The 24,296-nt window shown below is 34.8% G+C and overlaps 4 protein-coding genes and 1 long non-coding RNA gene across 7 annotated transcripts; 2 read left to right on the forward strand and 3 right to left on the reverse strand.

Moving 5' to 3' along the window:
• Nucleotides 1-1,642: 1,642 nt before the first annotated feature.
• Nucleotides 1,643-6,585, reverse strand: LOC142517881 (protein IQ-DOMAIN 13-like). The gene is made up of 6 exons (XM_075620376.1): nt 6,224-6,585; nt 5,315-5,412; nt 3,919-4,407; nt 3,375-3,614; nt 3,108-3,239; nt 1,643-2,554 (listed from the first exon to the last, which is right to left on the reverse strand). Exons 2-6 carry the CDS (start codon nt 5,387-5,389, stop codon nt 1,859-1,861), a joined length of 1,632 nt encoding a protein of 543 aa, XP_075476491.1. The 5' UTR covers nt 5,390-5,412; nt 6,224-6,585; the 3' UTR covers nt 1,643-1,858.
• A 3,305-nt stretch (nt 6,586-9,890) lies between these two features.
• LOC142518869 (outer envelope pore protein 37, chloroplastic) lies at nt 9,891-14,042 on the reverse strand. 2 transcript variants are annotated; one of them, XM_075621693.1, is made up of 6 exons: nt 13,586-14,040; nt 12,636-12,725; nt 12,259-12,435; nt 12,062-12,156; nt 10,993-11,113; nt 9,891-10,148 (listed from the first exon to the last, which is right to left on the reverse strand). In XM_075621693.1, exons 1-6 carry the CDS (start codon nt 13,961-13,963, stop codon nt 10,017-10,019), a joined length of 993 nt encoding a protein of 330 aa, XP_075477808.1. In that variant the 5' UTR covers nt 13,964-14,040; the 3' UTR covers nt 9,891-10,016. The 2 variants fall into 2 exon arrangements, with proteins under 2 accessions (XP_075477808.1, XP_075477809.1); XM_075621694.1 differs by lacking the exon at nt 9,891-10,148 and adding an exon at nt 10,759-10,883 and having other exon boundaries at nt 13,586-14,042.
• Nucleotides 10,163-10,967, forward strand: LOC142518870 (uncharacterized). The gene is made up of 2 exons (XR_012813665.1): nt 10,163-10,724; nt 10,768-10,967. It is a non-coding gene; the product is annotated as an uncharacterized LOC142518870 (long non-coding RNA).
• A 1,985-nt stretch (nt 14,043-16,027) lies between the features above and the next one.
• Nucleotides 16,028-20,833, forward strand: LOC142519230 (uncharacterized). Of its 2 annotated transcripts, XM_075622179.1 has the most exons (4): nt 16,028-16,461; nt 16,542-17,883; nt 19,382-19,523; nt 20,381-20,833. In XM_075622179.1, exons 1-2 carry the CDS (start codon nt 16,056-16,058, stop codon nt 17,879-17,881), a joined length of 1,746 nt encoding a protein of 581 aa, XP_075478294.1. In that variant the 5' UTR covers nt 16,028-16,055; the 3' UTR covers nt 17,882-17,883; nt 19,382-19,523; nt 20,381-20,833. The 2 variants fall into 2 exon arrangements, with proteins under 2 accessions (XP_075478294.1, XP_075478293.1); XM_075622178.1 differs by having other exon boundaries at nt 16,542-19,523.
• Nucleotides 20,834-21,086: 253 nt separating this feature from the next.
• Nucleotides 21,087-23,703, reverse strand: LOC142518444 (2-alkenal reductase (NADP(+)-dependent)-like). Its single transcript, XM_075621233.1, is given in 6 exon segments — nt 21,087-21,654; nt 21,857-21,939; nt 22,049-22,215; nt 22,650-22,782; nt 22,784-22,828; nt 23,356-23,703. Coding segments are annotated over 6 exon segments (1,038 nt in total). The 5' UTR covers nt 23,587-23,703; the 3' UTR covers nt 21,087-21,275.
• Nucleotides 23,704-24,296: the final 593 nt, after the last annotated feature.

A 24,296-nucleotide genomic window follows, 5' to 3' on the forward strand; every position in this document is an offset into this window, starting at 1 on the left:
CCAAATGGAAAATTCATTCATAAAATTGACTAATGAGACTGTCTCACAATAATTTTGTGATTTATTTATCAAATAGATTTTGTGCCTAAAGGTTACACAACATCTAGTTTTAATAAATGGCACCAAATTCATGAATAATCATCCCACTTGGCTCTTGCATGAATTCCCATGGGTATTTATGTAAAATCCACGACCTTATGGGAGTCTAACTTTATTCTAAAATTTTCAGTCTTCCTCGCATAATTTTTTTTTTTTAAAAAAATTAAATATTGGGGTAGGTGAAGGGAGATTAGGTTCAAACCTTAGTGTCGTCGAATTGATTCGATTTATGATAAAAACTAAATCAAACTAATGATATCGATTCTGGTTTGGTTCGACTTGATTTGGGTTATCAGCTTTAATTTTTGCCTGAATGCATTTTTTTTAGTATTTTGGCAAAAATTTATATGGGACGGTCTCACAGGTCGTATTTTGTGAGATGGATCTCTTATTTGGATCATCCATGAAAAAATATTACTTTTTATGCTAAGAGTATTACTTTTTATTGTGAATATCGGTAGGTTGACTCGTCTCACATATAAAGATTCGTGAGACCGTCTCACAAGAGACCTACTCTACTATTTTTAAACATAATTTAATTTTTTTAAAACTAGTAATTATAAATAGACAAATATCATATACATACAGATAAACAATTGAATATTATAATATCAGAAAATGACATTACAAATTTTGCATCAGAATTTATAAATTCTCAAAATAAAGTAGTTCGGCTTAAAAAAACTTTACCACAATATGTCATCACACTTCAAAAAAAGATAGATATTTATCTTATTAATTCATTTAACTTCAATTTAAATAATTGAAAAGTCTAGAATTTGTAAAAGTAACATAAATTATCAATTTTCATAATATTGATAATATCATATAAATAAAAATCAAATAATCCATACATACGTTCTTTAATATATCAAGAATCATGCAAAAACTTGTATTAAACGGTTTCACAGGTCGTATTTTGTGAGACATATCTCTTATCTGAGTCAGCCATAAAAAATATTATTTTTATGCTAAGAGTATTATTTTTTATTGTGAATATCGGTATGTTGACCCGTCTAACAAATAAAGATTAGTGAGATCATTTAACAAGAGATCTACTTCAAGAATCATTAGTAAATATATTTAATAACAAGTATTAAAATCACCCCGACATCTCTCAGTCAACTAACAAATAAACAAAAAAATTTAGTTCAATAAATTATATTTATTATTAGTATGCACGCCATCCATATATAAATTAACTATAAAATTATAAATGTAAACATATTACATATTTTTCAAAGGCAAAAACTTTTGTGAGACGATCTCACGAATCGTATTTTGTGAAACAGATATTTTATTTGGATCATCCATGAAAAAATATTAATTTTTATGCTAAGAGTATTATTTTTTATTGTAAATATCGATAGAGTTGACCCGTCCCACAGACGAAGATCAGTGAGACCGTCTCAGAAGAGACCGACTCTTTTTCAAATACTTAAATTAGGAAATATTAGAATAATTGGTAGAACATGAAATTTTCAGACACATACAAAGCATAAACGTAAGATGGACTTTCTTAAAGGACACAAACTCAGAACAAGCTCGAAAATCTGGTAAGAATTCCAATCGTATGAATCATCTAACATCAATCAAACCAATCCAATTCCTCTTTTTTTTTCCTGATTATTTTACATCAGTAAGCTGCAACCAACATATAATTCATTCTTACATCCAACAAAGTGAAGAAAGAAAAACCATTCACAGAAAATTCAATACAAAGGTTAAAAAAACTATCAGGATACAGAAGAAATCAAGATCACGCAAATCTGTTAAAGGGCTTTCGTCCAACTGTAGCTGGCATAGAGACAGTCGAATCCATGCTTATGGCGTCTCCTAACAAATGCGACGACTGGTGTTTTTCGGCCACCCTTTGAGAAGCAGCATCATCGTTAAAGTCTTTATTCCACTTGAAAGAGCCGATGTTCGGTTTCAAAGGAAAAGAAAACCGTCTCTTGGAGTCATTACTTGGAGTTCCAGGGATCGATCTATCCTTGGGATTGCTATTTGCTCTCACTTTTGCCTTTGCTGATACTGTAGGCGTCATGTAATTCGGAACAGAAAAAGGAGGACAACTGATCAAGCTATCATCATCTTTTAAAGGAATGTCATAAGCAGAATCAGCTGCGCTTAATCGTGGTTTAGAGTACTTGATAGCCATTGCCTGTGGAGGTGTTCGACCTGGTGTCTGAAACTGTTTCGCTCTAACAGGGATTGCCGATCTTGATGACCTTGGTGTGAGAGTTTCTGGATAGTTTCTAGCAAGAAGTCGAGGGCTCGCTCTGTAATCAGAAATAGGCCTTGGTGGGGTAGAAGAAAAGTTTTTCGGAGTTGCTTGGTTCTGAGAATTGCTCGATGCAGGGAGCTGCCGTTCTAACCAATTCCACCACCAGGGATATCCGTTTGATCGGATAGCCAGAGGACTTTGAGCCGATTTCAGATCAGCCTTCCACAACTGTAAAAAAGGAGATTTTATGAGAGAGGGTAAAAATGAGTAAAATATTGTTGCAATTTAATTTCAATATTCATAAAACATGGAATGCCCAGTCGATAAAACGTGGTCTTTATTCGTGAATCAATGATTTGGCTAGCTCGGGTTAGTGAGGCCAAAGCTATAATCAAAGTTAGGTTGTGTGTGTTAAAGAAGATTCATGTCTGAAGACTGAAGAGCCATAGAGAATCAATCTCACATATCATGACGAAGAATTGAAGGCATTGTTTAGCATAAAGTAGAGTTACTGTATATAGCCAAACCTACACTGTAAAATATATTTACCCCACGTCATCCTCTCCCGGTTATTTGAGCAACCTTTTCTTCCACACCACTTTTTCGTGCCAAAATAATGTACTAATGGGATATATTCTTCCCAGTCACACCAAAAAGAGGGGGAAAAAACCGAAATGTTACTCGTCAACATGCACGCTCACACTCATGGAAGACACTAAGGTCCAAGTCAGGTCAGGACAGAGAACAGTAAATATGGCCAAATGAAGAAGTTTGACGATACCTGGTGAGAATATGCATAGGCCATGGCCCTCTCTCTTTTCATGACTGCCTCCACCTTTCTCTGTGACCTTGCTTCGACTTCCTTTTTAGTTAGCACACTTTCATCCCAATCTTCATTACGGCCACCCTTAAACTAAAATAACACAAATATCATCTTTCGGATTACAGAAACATCGATGATACTGTCAATTAGAGTAGACGATGGCAAGTGTTTCAAGCATTTGAGAAGATACTGGCTTAACAAATACATCAGACAACAAGAACTTACTTGTTGGTTCAAGGTCCATTTGCTTAGGGTACTTGCCACTTCCTTATCGTCCTTATAAGCTTGGTGCTGGAGTGCCTGGTTTTCCAACATTTGGATCCTTCGTGAATGAATTTGTGTTTGAACCCTAACCAAAAGTTGCATTTGTTTCATCGCATTCATTGTCTGTCTCTTTACATTCTGGCCTCTCACCACCCCCTGAAGCCTCACTAAACCTCTCAAAGCTCTAAAACTCCTCCTTGCCTTTAAATTTTAAAATATCACAATACATTAACCATAAAAGTATGCTTAAGAATCATGATATGAAAGGTGTAAGTATCGTGAGAACAGAAAATACAATTACGCAGCCTCAATTCTAGAAACAATTAATCGTGAGAACAAGATCCAGTTGTCTCTGCCTGGATCAAAGTCCAAAACAAACACAGGTTTCATCAAAGTCACGATACTTCATATAACTAGGTATGGAAATCCATGCATGTAGAGGAATCATGTATTACACAAATGTTTTTATAAAACACTCTGCACAGGCATCGATTTATAAGATTACCAGGTATCCTCTATATGCTGCCTGGATCTTAGTGGCTGAAAGATGCTTCTCCCTTGCAGTTGGTTCTGGCCTCTGCACATGGCTAGTATCTTCCCGGCTTTGATTTACCTTAGGAGGAGGAACCTTCGAAGAAGAAGCCCTCGAAGTAACAGCTCTTCTTGGTGGAACCTTGGGAGAAACAGCCCTTGGAGATTGAACCTTTGGAGATGAGACCCTTGGAGAACAAACTCGTGGACTAGCCTTAGGGGACAAGGCTCGATCAGAAGTAGTTCGAGGCGAAAGGATCCTAGGTGAATTTGGCCTTCCAAGAGCAATGGGTGGAGGCTTTGGCTGTTCAGAAGATGTAGGATGCCTGATGAATAACTGATCAGCTTCCCCTAATATTTTCTCGATACTACTCGGCCCTCTGAACAAAGGAATGAATGATTTTGTCCCACCATGCCTTAGATTGCCTTTCTTTTTTTCCTTAGTGCTTTTCTTATCTGATCCCTGAACAAATGTACAAGCTCCATAATTGAGGGTGGTACAAGTTTCAAATTAGATCTATTATGGTATTACTGAACCAAACACTAAGGCAGGAAATGGTTGGCCAAAGGCAGCTGAAATCACAAACAAAAAGCCCCTATGGAGGACAGTGCAACTAGACACTAATACGGAACGTGGAGTGTGATGAGACTTTGAAACCAACTCCATTTTAAACAATAAATTATTGCGTGAGATTGAATGACATATAAATTACATGACATTTCTACTGGGATGTGGAGATAGGCATAAATTTGATTATGAGAAAGAAACAAACAAACAGCTACTTGACTTCCAAGGGGAGAAATAACAGTGAGGGCTAAACATATCCATGGTGGCAGAGTAGCAGTGTTACTATCCATGGAGTAGGGATAAAGGAGAAATTAACAGAAGCTGTACCCATAAATAGAATATAAGCAAACCGAATAATATGAAAGCTAAACATGATTACACATTTCATTTTCTGGAGCTCAATAAGAATTACTAACAGCAGGCTGGAGTCAGGACCCCGAGGATAGAGTTTCAAATTTTTTATTTATCATAAGATTTTGCTTCACAACCCATAAATTTGTGACTATCGGCAACCTTGACATACATAGAAGGATAAAATCGAGTTACGGGTAATTATATTCTTGTCTTTTGCATTTACAACTAAATTCACACGCGCTCAACAGCCAAGAATCACATGGACTCGAACATGATCTTATTTTTATACAATAGTTACAATGAATTCATGACGGCGGCTAACTTGTTTTTGGGGGGGACGAAGCAACTTAAAATCACACATAAAATTCTAAATTATTTTATTTCAGGGCTCCGCACCCGTGCTAGGATCCAACCTTAACAATCATTGAAGTTTGTAAGAATATCTTACATCAGTTAACTTCTCCTTTGAATTATGTGAGAAAACCCTTTTGATGGCTGAAAACCAGCTTCCTTTCTTTCCCATGTTCTCAGCATTACTCTCTCCTCCTGAGGAAAATCGAACGGCCGGCCAAAACGTTTAGCCAAATTCCATGTATTCAAATACAAATATTTTATGCACGACATCTTTGTATTGTTGGTATTAAGGAAGTCAACTTCCAAGTAAAGCTATGGATTACTATTAATATTGGTGAAAACATAACATTTGGCACTAATCACGATATCAGACATAAATAAGAATTAGTTGCAAGTCAATAAGAACATCCTCCACCAACCATGTGTATTTTAAATACAGGATTTTCAAAACTTGTCAACTTTCTTCTTTCATTAAGTTGGTTAACTTGGAACCAAAATTTTCATTAGATTTGAAATGAAAACTTTCAAGAACTGAAAAGGGTGATAGGGAGATCATATTTCTTGCTAAATCCATGCCAAGTGTCCCAAAATTCTTGAATTCCAAATAAATAAGGGAAATTGTGACAAAAACTTGAAAAATTGCTTATCAAGTCTTCTGGATTGAGCTTAGGCCACAAGCATGAAGAAAACAAAATTGAAAAAGCTGAACTCTTAAAGATCAAGGAATAATCTCCATGATACCCAAACAGACATGTACAAAAATTTCAACCCCACAGCCACCTCACTTAGAGACGAAATTCACAAAAATTACACTGATCTGCGAGTAAAAATTATGAAACTCTCACAAACTCAGTAAAAGAAAGAAAAAAATAATCCAGAATTCAAAATCCCATAACAAGTAGGAAAAAATAAAATAAAATTTTGCTCAGAAAAAAAAGGCTCAAAAAAGCATGCTAATCCCAAGAAATCATGTGCCTAAAATTCATAAAAACCGATTAATCACCTTAACTATCTCAGCAACTTTCAGGAGTGCGTTCAAGAAAAGCTGCACCAAGACAAACTATGTCGCCACCACCCTCCCTCGCCCTTTCTCTCTCCGTCTATACATACACAAACCTGGGAGGCATGGACAAAAGACTTTATCTCTCTAGCCCACTAACCAGACTCTTTCAAAGTGCACAATTTTACAATTCTTCCCGTCATATTAGCTTTTAAGAAGGCTCTGTTTGGTTGGGAATTTGACCAACCCAACAAACTCTGTGTCCGAGTGCGTGTTTTTATTTTTCAACTTTGAATCAGATTCTTCCTCTCAAAAGATTGCAACTTTATCTACTTTTCTCCCTTCCCACCTTTAACCTTTTGTGTTTTTATAATTATAATTTTCTTTTTCATATCACATCAATATTAAATGTAAATCATGGAAATCGGATTATAAAATCAAGATAATTCTTGATCATTCACACATTTATAAAATCAAGATAATTCTTGATCATTCACACAATACCAGTGACTTTGGTACGCCTGTCCATTGCAATGCCTGCTAAAAGATTCTGTTGATCAGATAAATCATTAATTTTATTTAATATAATAAAATGAATATACTCAATCATGATGACTAATGATGATTGAGAGTTAAAACATTAATTTCATGATGAAAGAACACAGTAGGCAGGAAAGTTGGTCAGTCTTGTACTCGATGGCTTTTCGCCTTCCAATCCAACTAACTTTGCTTAAATGGGAAGACTATTAGGACATCAACATTCCCTATTCCCCACCCACTTATTATTATTGTCATAACTAAACAAATTTTTGGTTCATGTTTCTCTGTTATCATCTCAAGAATCAGTATGAAGCTCGGTGTGACAGATAATGTATTATGATCTGTATTTCAAGAAACTGAATCAAATAAGGTCCATAGCTATCCATGTCAATATCTACATTAATGCAAGACAAGCGATGGATCCAACCGAAAGGCAAAGGCTATCCCCCACCGGGTCCCCGTGGCAACCGCCAACGATGGAGACAGAGAATCTCCTTGACTAAACCGGCACCATTTGGGTCGTAAAAATTTCAACAAGTCAATATTCGAAGATTTGATGATGCAATTATCGTTGGTTCTCCTTAGTCGGTCCATGATTTGTGACCGTTGGATTCCAAAATAAAAGGTATAACATAGACAGTCTGATCCCAAAACAAACCGATATCGACAAAAATTTGTATTTTGTTATCGGGATCCGATGGTAATCACCACGATTGATCATACTAAGAATGAAATGACAAAAACTCATGTGAAACAGTTTTATAGTTCGTATTTTGTGAGACAGCTATCTTATTTGAGTCATCCATGAAAAAATTACTTTTTATGCTCACAATATTACTTTTTATTGTGAATATCGGTAGGGTTGACTCGTTTCACAGATAAAGATTTGTGAGACTAGTCTCACAAAACACCTACTCCTAAGAAATTACCACTTCTTTGTTATAATCGAGTGTCATCAAACACAATATTATAGATTTCTCGTCACAAAATTTTGATCACAATAACTTTTATTATCATACAAAACAAAAGAGCATCTTACTAACTTCTTTGATCCACTCTGATAATAACAAAGTAATTTATACATAAATATCATCAAACATCAATATGAGAGTCACATGTTTAAAAAACAAAATATATTCTATTTTGCTAAAGTGGAGGACATAATAGTAACCATTAAGAAGGACGTCAACTTTTTCTTCCAACTTTACCTTTATATGATATTAATATTACACTTTTGTTTTTTGTTTTTAAATTTCTACACACACTTTTATTTTTATTTTTTTTATTTCAACAATTAAAATATCAGCTTAGTCCTTCAACAATTTATTAAATTTTACTTTAGTCTATCGATAATGATAAAAAAAATTGTAAACACACGCATCGCGTGTGCGGAGTAACTAGTCATAATAAAAAATTGTCTACTTTCTCCACGTATTCATACAAACAGTAATACAGTTTTTTCTCACACTAATTTCATCTAACTACCATTTTATACGTTTTGTTTTTATTTTTTTAGTCTTCTTCTTTTATATTTATTTTGAGATAATATTGGAATACGTAAAATTCAATCAAACAATTTCAATTTTTTTAAAATCTAATTTATACATATATAGCGTGTGCCACTTTTACTGGTTCTTGGCATATTTATATTTATTTACTAATTTATCAGTAATTAATTAATTTAGCAAATATAAACTTTTATTTTTCTCTCGCAGATTATATTTCCTAATTTATCAGCAATTAATTGATTTCGTAAATATTTCAATGCATGCATGCTGATCCTCGTGGCTTGTTTTTGTAGTCATTTAAGCCCTCATAAATAATCCTAGATGAATTTAAATCCAATGCAAAGTGAAATGGCCGGTTCGGAAAATAAAGATAATTATGTCAGATGCATTGATGGATTGCCAATAATTTCACACTTTGATGAAAAAATGGGTTTCAAATTTTGCATTTACCATCAAAATTACACATTCACGTGAGAATAAGAATGTTTGTTCTAATTTTATATCTAAGTGACTGAGTGAATCAAGCTTACTACATATTTCAAAAATTATACCATGATTTGTGATTCAAGGCCATGTAATATCAAGAATTAGATAAAATGATCTAAGTTGCGTTTGAATTGATGAATTTTAAATCCATATATTTTATATGTATTTTTGTTGTTTAGAAAAGTAAGGCTATAAACTTCAAATATAATACTCACATATCTATACAATATTATTAAGTGTGAGGACATGATAATAACTACCTAGAGAAGACACCAACTTGTTTTCAAATTTTATCCTTATATGATATTAATATTACATTTTTGTTTTTTGTTTTATTTTTAATTTCAGCACATACTTTTATTTTTATTTCAACAATTCAAATATCAATTTAGTCCATACATAATTTGTCAAATTTCACTTTAGTTCATCGATAATGATAAAAAAAATTGTACACACACGCATCGCGTGTGAAGAGTAACTAGTTTATATAATATTTCATGTTAATTAAGATTAATTTCAAATTCACCACATAATAATGTCATTTGAAATACATTTCACTTTCTTTTACCGGTGAGTAAATAAGTAAAGTACAAATTTAAATTTTGATATATTGTTCATGATAAACAATAAAACTATTATCGAAATATGGATTTCAAATGCACATCCTTAAATACAACCAGAAATCTTCAACAAAAACTTTAATGAGATCGTCTCACGAATATAGATCTATGACTTACGAGACTTTCTCATAAAAGACTTATGCAACTATCTTTTGACATATTGGCGAGAGTGAAACTCCAAAACCCATTTGGCCTTGAGTTCACTCGTGTAGTTATATATATATATATATATATATATATATAAATGAATTAGAGAAAATGAATGAAGATATTTTTAATTTTTTTTTAAAAAAATTAGTGTATAAGAAACAGGGTTTAATAATAAATGTAATGTGGTCCTGTATGGTGAAGAGTTTGGCTTGTAAATGATGGTGTCTTAATTATTGGCACTGTGCTGTCCAGATTCATACACGAGTTGCCTCTTTCAGCTTGTTTTCTTCTGTCATTCCCATTCCCATTCCCATTCCCATTCCCAATTCACACCATGTTAATAAAATAAAAACATGTCATCTATCCAAAATGTAGAATCAATTCTAGCGTGGTGTACATGTCTCACTGAAATATTATGTGAATTTACTAACAAACCAGTCGTCTTGCAGACAAAGCATTACTTGGATCAGCCACCACCGGGACTCTGGCGTATCATATGTCCCATCTCTTTTTCACACTGAACATCAATGCCGACGAGTGTATATCATCTTGAGGAACTTGGAGCATGATCTGCACTTTCAACTTCATGGGTGCTGTCTTGGCTTTTCCATCTTCATCTCCAAACTGAATCGAGTATTAAACATAAAACTTAGTTCCCTTAATTCGTACAAGAAATTTCATAGGGGAAGCAGTTTCCTTAATGGTATCAGTTTAGGGAAGATTGAACTTCAAATGGTTTGACGCACTAAAATGAGAATTTTTTTTTACAACAGGTGCAATACCAGTAATTTTTTTTGTTGATCTCTCACACAGATATTCATAGAAATCACATACAAATATACAATACATGTTATCTATAATACATCGTATAATATGGCCTGAGTCAAATAAACACACTACTTTTAATCCAACATTAATTTATCCACTACCCGATGCACACTGGAGTAAGTTATTTAGCAAGCTTGTAGTTATTAATTGGATTCGGACTACAAGTAGAAATCTAAAAAAAATCTCTCGCCATTTGGAATGACTTCGGTGGCAGAAAGGAGCAGGTCCAGTCAAATGTTCTGGCATAAACCGAATGCTAAGCCAAAAATGAAACATATAATTTAAATGAGCTGCAGGGTACAAATTAGTTATGACTTTTAGTACAACAAAAACTATTGGTCCTCTATATTTCTAGTTCCAGCTAAGGTTTTGGTTCTGTGACAGCAACCTAGGGAATAACAGAGATGACCGGAAGTGGAAGTGAAGATAAAAAGAGTCCTAACTCATATTTGAGATGCGGACACCACAGTTGGCAAGATAATCAAGCTCTTTATGAGGGACTAGGTCATCCCTTTCTTCTCTAGCCTGACCCTTTTTAGTTTACATTGAACATATGATGAGTCAGAAGCAAAATTATAAATAAATCACTAGCAACCACGTGCTTATCAATTAACTGGAACATAAAAGCAAATAAACTTACCCAAAGAGATGCCCAACCAAGCCGTGGTTCAGAATCATAACCTGCTTTGAATTTGTAATCTTTCCCAACTGTGTGTTTATAGACCACACTCCAGTTGTTTGAGTCAAAGAAGTACAAGTAGCTGGCAACATAAACCAATAAAAACCATAACCACTACAGTTTTTGGGGTTGCTCACAACTCTGTTCAAACTTAAAATGGACTCAACATGTGGAAAATAAATTAGTAACTCAGGTTCTCGATCAGATGAGCTACTGGAAGCAATTGTGAAAAATCTCAAAATCAGCAGAAGAATTCCGAATCTTAGCACTCGGCGTATGTCTCAGAGTAGCTCCCTATACAGTAAGCTATTTTTATTTTAGCTTCCCATCCCTGTTATAACACCCCAACTGTCAAACAAAACTATGCTTGCAATTGTACTCATCAACCCGAATATTTTCTTACTTCTTCCGTTCTTTCATTTTGGAGGGTAAAAATAATAAGAATGGTACTAGACCAATCTGTGTAAAGTTCTGCACTAGGATAGACTCCAGATAGATGGGTTTGAAGCAGAACTGCCGGCTATCTAGACAAATTGGTAAATCTCTCAAGAAAGATACAGTCAATTGAAGAATGATTAGGTGAGGTTTCAAACCACCAAGGTAAACGCGGGGTCATTCATCAAAAGAAACCCAGAGTCACAAAATGATGAGACTACGAAACAAGAGAGAAAGATGAAGCATTGATGATAATCTTCAATTTGTACAAATCTCTGCGAGCATCAAGCCCGGCATCTAAATATGTCTACGTTATTTTCTATTCGCATGATGATAAAGGTTTCAAGATGGTGTGTATAAAGTGATATCCTCACTCACAAAATGGAATTCCACATCAGGCAGGCTCTACGAACGGCAGCTATCTAAAAAAGATTTTTCCATGACATCTAAGGGATTTTCAGAATTTTTAGTAAGCACGAGGTTAGCACGGCCATTTGTTATACAACTCAGAATCTAGCCAGTTTTACAGTTTCTAAGATTGGCTCGAGGGCCAAAGGATAAAGGGTTTGAGGGGAATGAGAGAGAGAAACTTTACCTTAACTTGTCAGAAGGACCGAATCTCCGCTTAAATGCACATGATAACACCTTTGAGGGCAGAGAAATGCTCGGAATGAATGTCAGTTGCTCGTCCTAAGAATTAAAAACTCCATCAATGATCCTTTGACAAAATTGATTAAACTCAACTTGGGGAAAAAGAAGTAAATCTTCAATAGGAAGTCTGAACGAAAATACCTTGAATGCATATCTTAAATTCAAACTGTCCTCGCTGTATAGAGCAGTACACAATCCATTCAGAACATGACTTTTGACAAACCCACTCACTGCTAAAGCTTTCTTCTGATCTTCTTCTTCCTCAACTTTCTCCTCAAAAGTAACTTCTCCAAGAGGAAATATCAACGACGCCTTTGGCTGCAGCCACAGTAATTAAATCATTCATAAATACATTTAAGGTCAAGCACTTCCATTTGATTTTTAAATAATACCAAGGTTGAAGTCGAGAAGAAAAGCACATCATATAGATTTCACATTACCATACAAGTTGAAGCTTCCAAGAACTGGATACAATTTGAAAAAGTAAAGTTTAAAGAATGATCGTGAAAGATTCTCACCTTTCCTATAGATGGTACAGCAGATGACAATTGAAATTTGTAGTCTGGCCCCGCAAGATCTGCAATCATTGCAACCTCTCCTTGATGATCCTAAATGTAATTCGTAAGTACAGAGAGGAAAACAGAATGGAAGCCATCACATACAAAAATTAAAAAGAAAATGACAACCATAATAGCAAATGAATTGTTTGCTCCTCAAAATACACGACCATTTATTCTGAAGCTGATTTGACACTGCTCTTCCACACACAAATACACGATTAAATTCACTAAAAATAACTCAACTCCTCCACGTAGTTGATTATTTTTTTAAAATCTACTTATCTGCAGGAAAAACTAAAAAATATAACATAGAAACTTAGCTATTTACATGATGAGCACTTAGTTTTGCAATGCAAAAAATTTACCCTTCAAATGTTGCTAATGCAACTGATTTAAAAAATTTAATCGCGAATACTGAACAGACAATACTTAAGTGGAACCTTGATTTCAACTCGCTCATTTGAGCCAAATAGATAGAATATGAGGTTTTGAAACCTTCAATCCAAATGAAACCTTAACACATTTGTGAAATGCCTCCTAAATGGGATATTGGTCGGTGATAAGTTATTGGCTAGGCGTTAACCATAACCATTGTCGCATCCACGTTTATTATATTGAGTTGAAACAAAATTCAGCAACCAGGATGACATGGTATTGACACTGCTTGCCTCTCTACGAGTCAAAGGGGGGAAATTGATAATTTTGTTTCATCACATCACTCTAATACTCATAATTATCAAAATCCTTCAAGGTGTGTGAGAACAGCCAACAAGAAGATACTCTAGAGTCATCTCAACAATTGAAGACTGCCTTCTGAGAATGTTAACACTCAAGAATTCTAAAGTTACTCAAAATGAACTAGTTAAGAAAAGGGTCAACACATTCTTTTGAAGCGAATTGACAAATACCTTGACCGAGTGGTCAGCTCTGAACTGTAGTCCAGGAGCTATTTCGAACGATGCCTTGAGCAGCGCATCATTTTCTTCGACATCGTAGTGCAACGAAAAGAATTTGGAAGTAAAGGTAACTTGAGGATCCGAAACTTCCCCTTTGCCGTTGTTGTGAAACGACAGCTTCAATTTGGCTAAATTATCCAACAGCCTGCACGACACCTTATTAAGGAAAATAGAGGTCTCGCTGTCATACTCCGACGTTATTCGGAGCTTCGGCCGCCCCTTTTGGAAAAACCCACCGAAGAAACCACCTTTGGGAGAGGCGCCGCCATTTGGACCGACGACGCCGTTGGTGGTGGTGACCGATTGTTGGTCGGATTTTACTTCTTCCATTGGTGCTGCTTTCTAAATATTTTGATAAATTTGGGCCAAAAAATGGGAATTTTGTAGCCTAAGAGAATAACGTGGGGCTTGAGATTTTTAGGCGGGGATATAGAGGAATTTTTTTTTCATTTATCAAATTTATTTTTTAAAATTTATACTATATTATTAAGTGTGAGGACCTTAGAATAACTATCTTCGACACACCAAAATATTTAATTCCATAATTACCCTTCTTGTCCTACTAAAAACCTTCTCAAGTCACTCCATATTTTAAATAGAAAAAAATCAAAACAAAACTTTCCTTTTAAATCGAACAACTATTCTAAATTGAAAATAATTTCGTCTTAATTATTTAATATTATTTGATCAAATTAAAATAACAATAGCACATGCAATTGCATGTGCATCTTTTACTAGTATATAATCATTCGTCGATATAGATTTAAAAAAAAAATTAAGTTATTAATTATAAGTAACAAATTATTTTATTATTTTTAGAATTTATATAATGAGTTCTTATAATAATTTTTATTAAATAAAATGATGAGATTTTTTTTTGTCTATTAAAACGATCAAGTTATTTGCGTTAAGAACATACGTTGTATACAATATAACATATGAATATTATATATTGTATATGTTTTGTTTATTAAAATTTTGACTTAGTTATGATATTCTAAAAAATTAATATGAACTGAGATTTAGTATGATGATATTTTTACAATTATGAAATATGAAAATTTAAGTATTTTATGTTATGCTAAATAAAAATATAAATAAATAAAATTTGATAAATATGATATAAATTATAGTGCGAAAAAAAATTGATGAAAAAATACCAAAACAATCCATGATTTAGGGTCAAGTTCAAGAAACATTAAAGTTTAGTTCATGTCATTTACATGGATAGTGTTTTTATCCATTCAACACGTAATGCACGTGTTGCATTGATAAATCATGTTCATTTATTCAAAAATGATATATAGATAAGTGATCACGATTCATCGTTCAATACACTAGTGTGCAATATTAGAGGTAAGTTTCACTAAAAAGAAGATATAATTTAAAGCCCACTTATAATTAGTTAGTCAAGTGTAATTGGCTACATTGGTGACACAAGTTTCCTAAAGTACCCATATTTTTCACATCATATTATTTCCTAAAACTAATATAAAAAAAGCTACACGTGTTATCATAAATAAAATATCATATATTTTTAAAGAAGTTCTCTTTATATTTTTTTTAAAACAATTGTACACAAATTTAAATGTATCAATAAATAAAATTAACGAGAATTGCTTCACTCTTTATATTAGATTTAAAATTCATTTCAAATTTGATATTTAAGCATAAAAATTTTAAATCATGGGTGTAAAATTCACCATTTGAAATTCATAAGCCAAAATACAACTTTAATAAATTTGAATACAAGTGCAATAAAGTCTAGCCCGGTTAACTTTTTTAATTTTTTTTGAAATGGCTAAATTTAAAATTTTAATTATTGTGGGTGGCTAAATTTAAGACTAGAATCTCATTTAGAACTTGAGAGAGGTGACCCAGACTTTAAAGTGGTGTTTTAACATATTTATAAATATATTATTTTTCCAAATATAATTAGAATAGATCTCTTGTGAGACGTTCTCACGGATCTTTTATCTGTGAGACGGGTCAACCCTACCGATATTCACAATAAAAAGTAATACTTTTTCATAGATGACCCAAACAAGATATCTGTCTCACAAAATACAACCAGTGAGACTATTTCTCACAAATTTTTGTCATATATATGGTTTTATTTAACCTAGGTACACTCCTTTTATTTTTAAATAATTAGTATAATATATTTAGATCTTAGTAATAATAAATAAATCAAATAAAAATTTTGTAATAAAATTCAAATGTTTTGTTAAACCATGTCGTAAATTTATATTTGTGAGATCGAATTGATCCGATTTTTGATATAAAAACATTTTTATATAGATTAGATTGAAATGAAGTTCATCATTTTTAAATTTAAAAATTTTCATTAAATTTAAACCATGTGCACATGCATTATCACTTTTGTGTAATCAACGGTAGAGTGTAAGAATTGCTCTGCTTCATGTCATGTCAGAAGAAAATGGAGAAAAGGAACAGTGAGAGGAGTCCTCTCCAAGATCTCAATGGACTAATTCCGATGAATAAATCCAATTCCGATAAAAGCTTAAATCTCTCTTATTCAAGAAACAGAAGGCCCCGTTTTTTCTCCAGATTAGCGAGCAATGCGCCCAACCATTCAGCTGTTGCATCAAAGGCGGCGTTGCCCAGAAAACCTTTTTTGCAAAAATCCAAGAAGAACCAGCCTCCTCGCCTCACCGAGTGGCAATCTGGTACAAGATGCCCAAAACCAGTCTCCAAAAGTGGCCAAAGATCAACGCCTTCTGCTTTTGAGGTGAATTCCGTGCATAACTTGAAGAAGTCTGAAGAATTTAAGACCAAAATGAATAATTCGCAAGAGACTTCTTCAGGTAATACACATGTGAAGCCATTCGAAAAACCTGGTCTTTTATGTGCATTTTGGCTGATGGGTCTGCTTTATATTTTGTAGAATTTGACGACAAAAGAAATGGGCTGATCCAGGATTCATTTTCACGGACAGTTGATCATCTTGAAGCTCCTACTGTGAAAACACCTCCTGTTGAGGCCTCAGTCTCTCCAGATATCCAATTTCCTTCTGACTACAAGATGATTGTTTCCCAATCAACAGAGCCACCTGTTTGTTACGCCGCTGGGCACCTTCTATCGGGTGTCGCTGATAAGAGAAAATGCAGGCGTAGAGGCAGTCTTAGAGGTTGTGAAAAGGTTAATCTTTTTCACGTTGAATTGGATGAGATCAATGATTTACAGGATTCTTCAATTCCTCTGCTTTCGGAGGGTTCAGTAAGGTGGCATGAAGATCAGGGAAATGATTCGAGAAACATGTTAGACAAACGTAGAGTGATAAATGATAATGCTTCAGCCGCACTTGATTTGCCTTCTTCACCTTCTACGTTATGCGAAGATGCATCAGATTCGGTGTGGGATGATATTATTAGCTGCAATGTTAGTATTAGCACAGGTAATGTGGGGAATGATAAGAAAACCAGTATTATTACACATTATCCTGTTGAATTCCAGGAGTTTTTGGGGCCTTGGAACAATGAATTGGATGAGTCCTTGTTGGCTGTTTCTCCTATTTATTCTTCTTGCGGCAAAGCTATCATAGATGATGATTCTGAATTTTCTATGGGTTCGTTAAGCAGTAGAAATGTCATTCAGACTCCAAACTCGGGTTCACGCTCAGACTTGTGTGTTGGAGGGACAAATGTGGAGGTTGATAACTTTTTTTTATTTCAGTCTGAAAATGATTCAATACCAAAAATCCCATCCGAGAAAGATGTTGGTTTTGTTTCCTCTTGGATTTCTGACTCTACTTTAGAGAATTTGACTCTGTCGGAGATGAGGATATCATGGAAGGATGGAATATTTGGCAGCAGAAATCTTGAGGCAGATGAATTTGATTGCTGCCGTTGTTTGTCAGATGAAGAGATTGGCGTCGATCAGATCTATGTTCAACAGATGACTAAGCCACCTCCTAAGCTTGTTGAGGACATAGAAAATGACCTCGGAGCTAACAGTGACACGAAGAGACATTTTTCGGGGATTGCGTCTGGTGAAAACGAAGAGACAACAAATATGGGGAATGGCGGTGATCTCTCTCCTCCTATTATTCTTGAATATGAACCCTGCATTTCTGTTAGAGGCAAGGAAAAGTTGCCCCCGCATAGGCCTAATACATATGCGGAGTCCATATGCACCAGTGGGGGTGGTCACCTAGTTATGTCCAGCGATTCAGATTGGTCCTATTTCCATGATATTACTTGTTTAAGATCTAATAGTTACAAATAAAAGTAAGTTGCTTTTTGAAATTTCATTACATAGTTTGAATTATCATTCTCTATGGACTGCAAATTTAGAATTTAAGAGACGAATTGTTTCTAGTACTTGTTGGCTTGAAAAGCTATAAAAGATCAATTGTTTCCGGTAAACTAACATCTCTTTCTGGCTAGTGTCAAGCAGGATATAAGTCACATTCTGTTTAGTTTTATTTTATTATGTATGAATAAAACCGATAAAAAAAAAAAAGGGCACGGGGGTTTAACAAGGACAGTTTGTGCTTGCAAGTGGAGTAGCAAGTTCTTGGAAAGATTGGGCGGTTCTTTTTCAACTTTTGAAAGTTTGGTGTGCTTTGTTTCGTGCCGAAATCAATCTCCTTGTGTAGCATGGCGAAACATGATGGAATAATATGAGCCTAAGAATGGGGATTATCCTGTATTGTGGAGATGTGATCCAAATAAAATGATGATTAGTAACAATTCCATTCTCGGGTTTTATAGAGCCAAATATGAAAAACAACTAGCCTTGTATGGTGTATCAGTTAGTCGATGTGCCAGAAAATGGAAATTTAAACTGGCAAAACATATGATCTAGACACGTATATTGTTGGATTATATGGGTTGGGTTCATAACAATTAACAGGTGTCCCAAATTACATCAATATCTAGATGAGATTAGAGTCTTATATGGATTATGGAGAATCATTATCTGATTGAGTTGAATACATTATTGATGTGGAGTTTCATCTAGAATCTGACAAGTCACTCGACAATAATAATACAAATCTCTTGTATTTTCTCTCCTCATCTTTGTTGGTGTGGAATTCTTGAGTATTCCATCATACGAAATGAGGTTCATGGTCGAGTTCAGAATAGGATTATGCTTCCCGTTGGAAATGATAAATCAAATTTGCCATTCTGTGCAAAAATCCAGTATAGACTTGACAAATGTAAATGCAGTCTGGAATTCTAAGAAAAAACGAGCAGATAAATACACTTCAAACTTAAAAATTATTGCTGCTGCTTAGAACTTTGAAAAAGGCTGACAGACAACTTGATCATATATCATAGGTAAGTATCTTTCTTGTGATATCAGGACAAGATATACTGCATCTCAATGTAGTCAACTTCAATGTCCTGAATAAAGACAAATGGCCAGCCATATATAACTCTGGCCATGGACCTATTTATAAAATGCAAATCCACAAAAATCCAATGATCGATAAAACCTAGATCAAGAATGCATCATATATAAATAATACAGTTGGCCATATGATTGACCAACAGATCAGTTAAAACAAGTTGTCATGAATCACCACAGTGTTTTCCCGCGTCTAATAGTAGCGTCTAATAGTTACCGTGCTTATTACTTTTCAAGCGGCCATTGTTGATGGTACAGTACATATGAAGAGTGATCGTCTTTGCAAGCAATGCTCGGCTTGCGATGAAGATAGATGTCCTCCAAGTGAAACATATCCTCATATGACCGCATACGACAACACTCTTATTGCAGGTTCTTTACAATCTGATTATGTGAGCTTGGATGACAGAGGTGTTTACTCGGTGCCAAATATTATAGGCAGCGGCGGGTTCATGAATAATAACTCATATTTTGGGTGGGAGTCAACATCAGGCTCAGCTTCCGGATACCACAGGTAATCAAAGAATGTTCATTGCATTTTAGCTACCTTTTTAGGGTAACCTCAGAAAGTGATCAAAGATTTTGGAGCACCTCTATCATATCACCAAGGCACAATTTTACATCACCTTTTCAAGTATATCTTGTACACAGTCAATTAAATTTTTTGAAAATTTCATTTACATGTCATTCGAATATATACTGTATTTGAACCGTGAAGTACCTTTTATTTTTATATTACATGAGCATTGTAGAAAAAGTATTCTACATTGCTGCTCCTAAATTTGAAATTGCAAGTCACAAAATATGGGCTGATACATGGATATTGATGGAAAATAATACAGATCAGAAATTGACATACTCTTTGTAGTGAAAGCAGCACCTGATGTGAACCGGTTTTGAACTGGTTTGCAAGCTCGTTCTGACTTTGAATTGATTCAAAGTTTCTTTGTTTTCAATAGAATATTACTCGAGTAATCCACCACGTTGCACACTTCAAATTCTTGGAGATCTATAATTTGTGATGCTTCAAGAATTTAAAACGTGCTAAAATATAGAGAAGTAAAAAAGAAATTATGTATGAACACTATGTTTCATCTCTACCAGATAATCCATCAGATAAGTACAATGAATTATTCAATGAGAATCCTATTCCATAACATACATGGATGTACCGGATCCCCCATCATGAGCCAAACATATAAGTCCCAAATAAAAACGAATTCCAGATCGAATCACTATTACAATTAGAGACTTCTAGTCGGGCACAAATCTACACGACTTCGAATTTCTCCTGCTGCAGTATATCCAGGTCCTCAATGTTTATTTGAATTCCAAAAGGTATAAACTTTATCTCGTTGTAAAATTAAGCAGATTTAGGAACTTCATGGACAAATGCTCGGATGGGGGTAGCTACCTCACATTGGACAAGCATGGCCAAGTGAGACTCCAAGCACTTAAATCACTAAAGTACTTGGCTGATGCAGACTGGAAATCAATCATCCCGCCCCCACAATTGAACCATCGTGAATTCAGATTCTGGGTTTCGGGTAGCACAGGAAAATGCCTCACAGTTTTCAGAGGAAAGAGTGCGAAACGAACAGTAGGCATTGCAGACTGTGAGTTCGATGGTTCCAACACATTCCAGCTCTTTGCTTTCCGCTTTCACTACCACAAAGCTTTTTGTTGCTGCGGGAAGTACAATGAGTGATAGTTATTCATACACAATACTCTATTATTATCGTATCGATTAGGCTCGATACAGGCTCTGTGACTCAAGAATGTATCGAATGTCAAATTCTTAATCTTGAATGGAAGAAATAAAAGAAGCATTCTGTGTGCGTGCATCTACGTCACGCATCTACAATTTAGAATTTTACCAGCTATCCGTTACTGCAAAATAACTTTGAGAAAAGAACGAAAAGTGACTGAAGATATATGTTTCCAAACGTGAGTGAATGCAATAGGCGAGAATGCCAAGTAAACAAGTAATGTTTCACTTGGTAACATAAATATATAATAAGAAATTATCAAGAATCACTACTGTACTAGAAACTAAACTATTATTGGCTTCACTGTATGATACTTGTTTTTCGTACTTAAGACAGAATAAGGCAGCAATATCCCCATTGTCACAGGGAAATTTGTTTCGAAATGGAAGAAAAAGGTTAGCATGACTGAAATATTACATCTGTAGCCATGTTGATGGAATTATTACAATCAAGCAAACTCAGGTATATATGATAAAATTCCTTTGAACATAGCTACCCTACTCACGAGCAACAACCACGACTTGCTTTCCAATGTTGCGACCAGAGAAGAGCCCTATAAGGGCGTTTGGTGCGCTCTCTAGGCCTTCGGCTATGTCTTCAACGTACGTAATCTTTCCTTGTTTCATGAGGGGCAAAACCATATCCAAATACTTTGGATAGAGGTGATAGTAGTCGAATACAATAAATCCTTCCATACGAATTCGTTTTGTCACCAAGCAGAACAAGTTCTTTACACCTTCTGGCTCCTCAAGGTTGTATTGTGAAATCATCCCACAAACAGCAATTCGACCCTTCATTTTCATGTTAAGGAGCACTGCGTCGAGCATGTTTCCACCGACATTTTCAAAGTATATATCAATTCCATCGGGGAAGTACCTAATCATTGTAACAGCATCCAACATATGGCACATACGATGATAAATAACATTCAATGAAAAGGGAATGATACATGTGGGAAAAGAAAAAAGATAAAATGCATGTGTAAAATTCAAGAAAAAGCTGCTTTTCGGATACAAGTGACATTACGTACCATAGTTTATCACACTATATTATGGCAATACGAAGGTAAAATTCTCACCTTTTCAAAGCTGCATTCAAATCGGGTTCTTCTTTATAATTGAAAGCATCGTCAAAACAAAATTTGTTCTTCAAAAGTTCCACCTTCAACAAAATAAATATCATCATAATCAAGCAAATAACAAGTACTGCAAAGCGTGGTGTAAAGAAGAGTGTGCGTGCGCGGACGCATGTATTTGAGGACGTCAATTACCTTATCTTTGGTTCCTGCACTTCCAACAACATAGCACCCAAACAACTTTGCAAATTGTCCGACAAGTTGACCAACAGCTCCAGATGCAGCGGAAATGAACACGGTCTCTCCCTTTTTGGGAGAGCAGACCTCATAAAAACCACAGTAAGCAGTAGTTCCAGGCATGCCTAAGTAAAAGAGAAATATACTGAATAAACAGAAAGAAGGGAGAATCAGTATTTAAGTTTTAATTTAATCAATCAGTCTCATTTAAAATCATAATTCAGTTGTACAGTAAATTCTTTGTGTACCTAAACAATTGGCACAGTATCCATAAAGGTATATCAATATATTTTTCGAGTTTAGAAAGTTTCATTCATTCTTTAATTTGGTATAGCTCATCTATCTAGAGATCCTATATCCATCAATGGAGTTGTGAACTTCTTTTCCAAAACAAACTTATGTAACAAGCTTAACCTGAAAGCTTGAGCGTGAAATGATTCATACTTCTATTCGACGGTTTACTTTGTAGTTTTCATCGCTCAAAGCAATTCGAGTTCAAGTAATCAAGGCAACACACACCATCCAAATGATGTTGTATCGATGAGCCAGGGTTACATACCAAGAATTCCGGTATAATAAGATAGAGGTACATCTGTATGCTGAATCTTAAAAAGTCCCTCCGTAGATTTGATGAGGCTATACTCCTCCCAGCCTGTCATGCCCCAAATCAGGTCACCATTCTTGAAATTTGGGATTAGTAGAATCCACAACTTTGCTTACTCCATATCCCATTATTGGCTGCATTTCAGAGAAAACATCAACACTAATATTTAAAAATCTAAAGCACGGGTTGACGCGTGAGATGAGATGTTAACTATTTTTTAACTCCGATTATTTTAAAAGTTAAATCAAAAGTGGGATGATCATTCACATCAAAGTGTGTCCAACGTAGTAAACAGTTTAAAGCACTCTCATAGTTATTCGCAGCTCCAATTTCCTTCATTAAAAAACGTGGTCCGTAGCTTTCTATGTCATTTTAATCGATTGCAAAAAGATATATACAAACCAAAATCGACGAGTTCGATTTCGTCCATCACAACGAAATCAAAACAATGAAAACTTCATCGCATTCTAGAATCTTATCACATCTGTCATACAAATAAACAACACTCTAAGACAATGTTCGATGTAAAAGACGAGATTCTTTGACTCAAGTTTTTGTGTCTCAAACAAAAACTATTATCAATTTCTAATTTGAGGGCTCGCCGTAGATTATTTTTTCCAGTCTCGAATAAAACGAGATTCCAAAACTGTAAACTACTTACAGAGCCTGGCACAAAGGACTCGACATAGCTTCCCTCCATTTTGCGCATGCGTGTGCGCATATAAGGGTCGCAAGACAAGTAGAGATTCTTCACCAAAATGGAGTTGTCGCAGCCATCCGGGACTCTGAGTTTGATAACCGAGGTTTTCAGAGACATATCAGACTCCTTCGGGAAACCCTTTACGTAATCTTTCAACACGATCATCTTGTTGGTCACAGCCTCCTCCCCCATTTCTCCTGTTTCTAGTTTTCTCCGTCGCTGTGCTTACAGAAGCGTTTGTTGTCGTTGCTTCGGTTTCCTTCTTATTTCGGCATTTTTTCCAATTCCTCGTCGTGATAATATTATGGCTTACGCTGAATCATATGGTTCTCGTTTTATTCATTTACTTTTTTTTCACTTTCAGAATTGCGCCAGCTAGCTCACTTTCGTGGGTTATTGGGTAAATCTTCCAGTGGATAGCATGCATATCACGTTAATTATGTAATATACTGACCAAATATTATGCGACAAGATTTATCGATAATATTTCAACGACACGAAAATATTTACAAATATCGACTCACGTAAGATATAGAGTAGTTTTTTTGTGAGACGATCTCACGAATCTTTATCATTGAGACGGGTCAAAACTACTGATATTCACAATAAAAAGTGATACTCTTAGCATAAAAACTAATATTTTTTTATGGATGACTCAAATAACAGATATGTCTCACAAAATATGATCATGTGATACCGTCTCAATTTAGAATTTTTTTTAAAAAAAACGAAACTCGTAATTTTGTCCGCTTTTCATCTCTGTATTTTGGTGAATCACAATCTTGTCAAATTTTAAAATAAGCAAAACAATGCAGTAGTCACGACGAAACTTGTAAATAAACTTAAATTCGTCTAGGCTAATCATTAAACATTATAAATTTAATTGTATTTAGCCATTGCCT

Source organism: Primulina tabacum, chromosome 11, assembly GCF_025594145.1.
Source record: "Primulina tabacum isolate GXHZ01 chromosome 11, ASM2559414v2, whole genome shotgun sequence".
Lineage (NCBI taxonomy): Eukaryota > Viridiplantae > Streptophyta > Magnoliopsida > Lamiales > Gesneriaceae > Primulina > Primulina tabacum.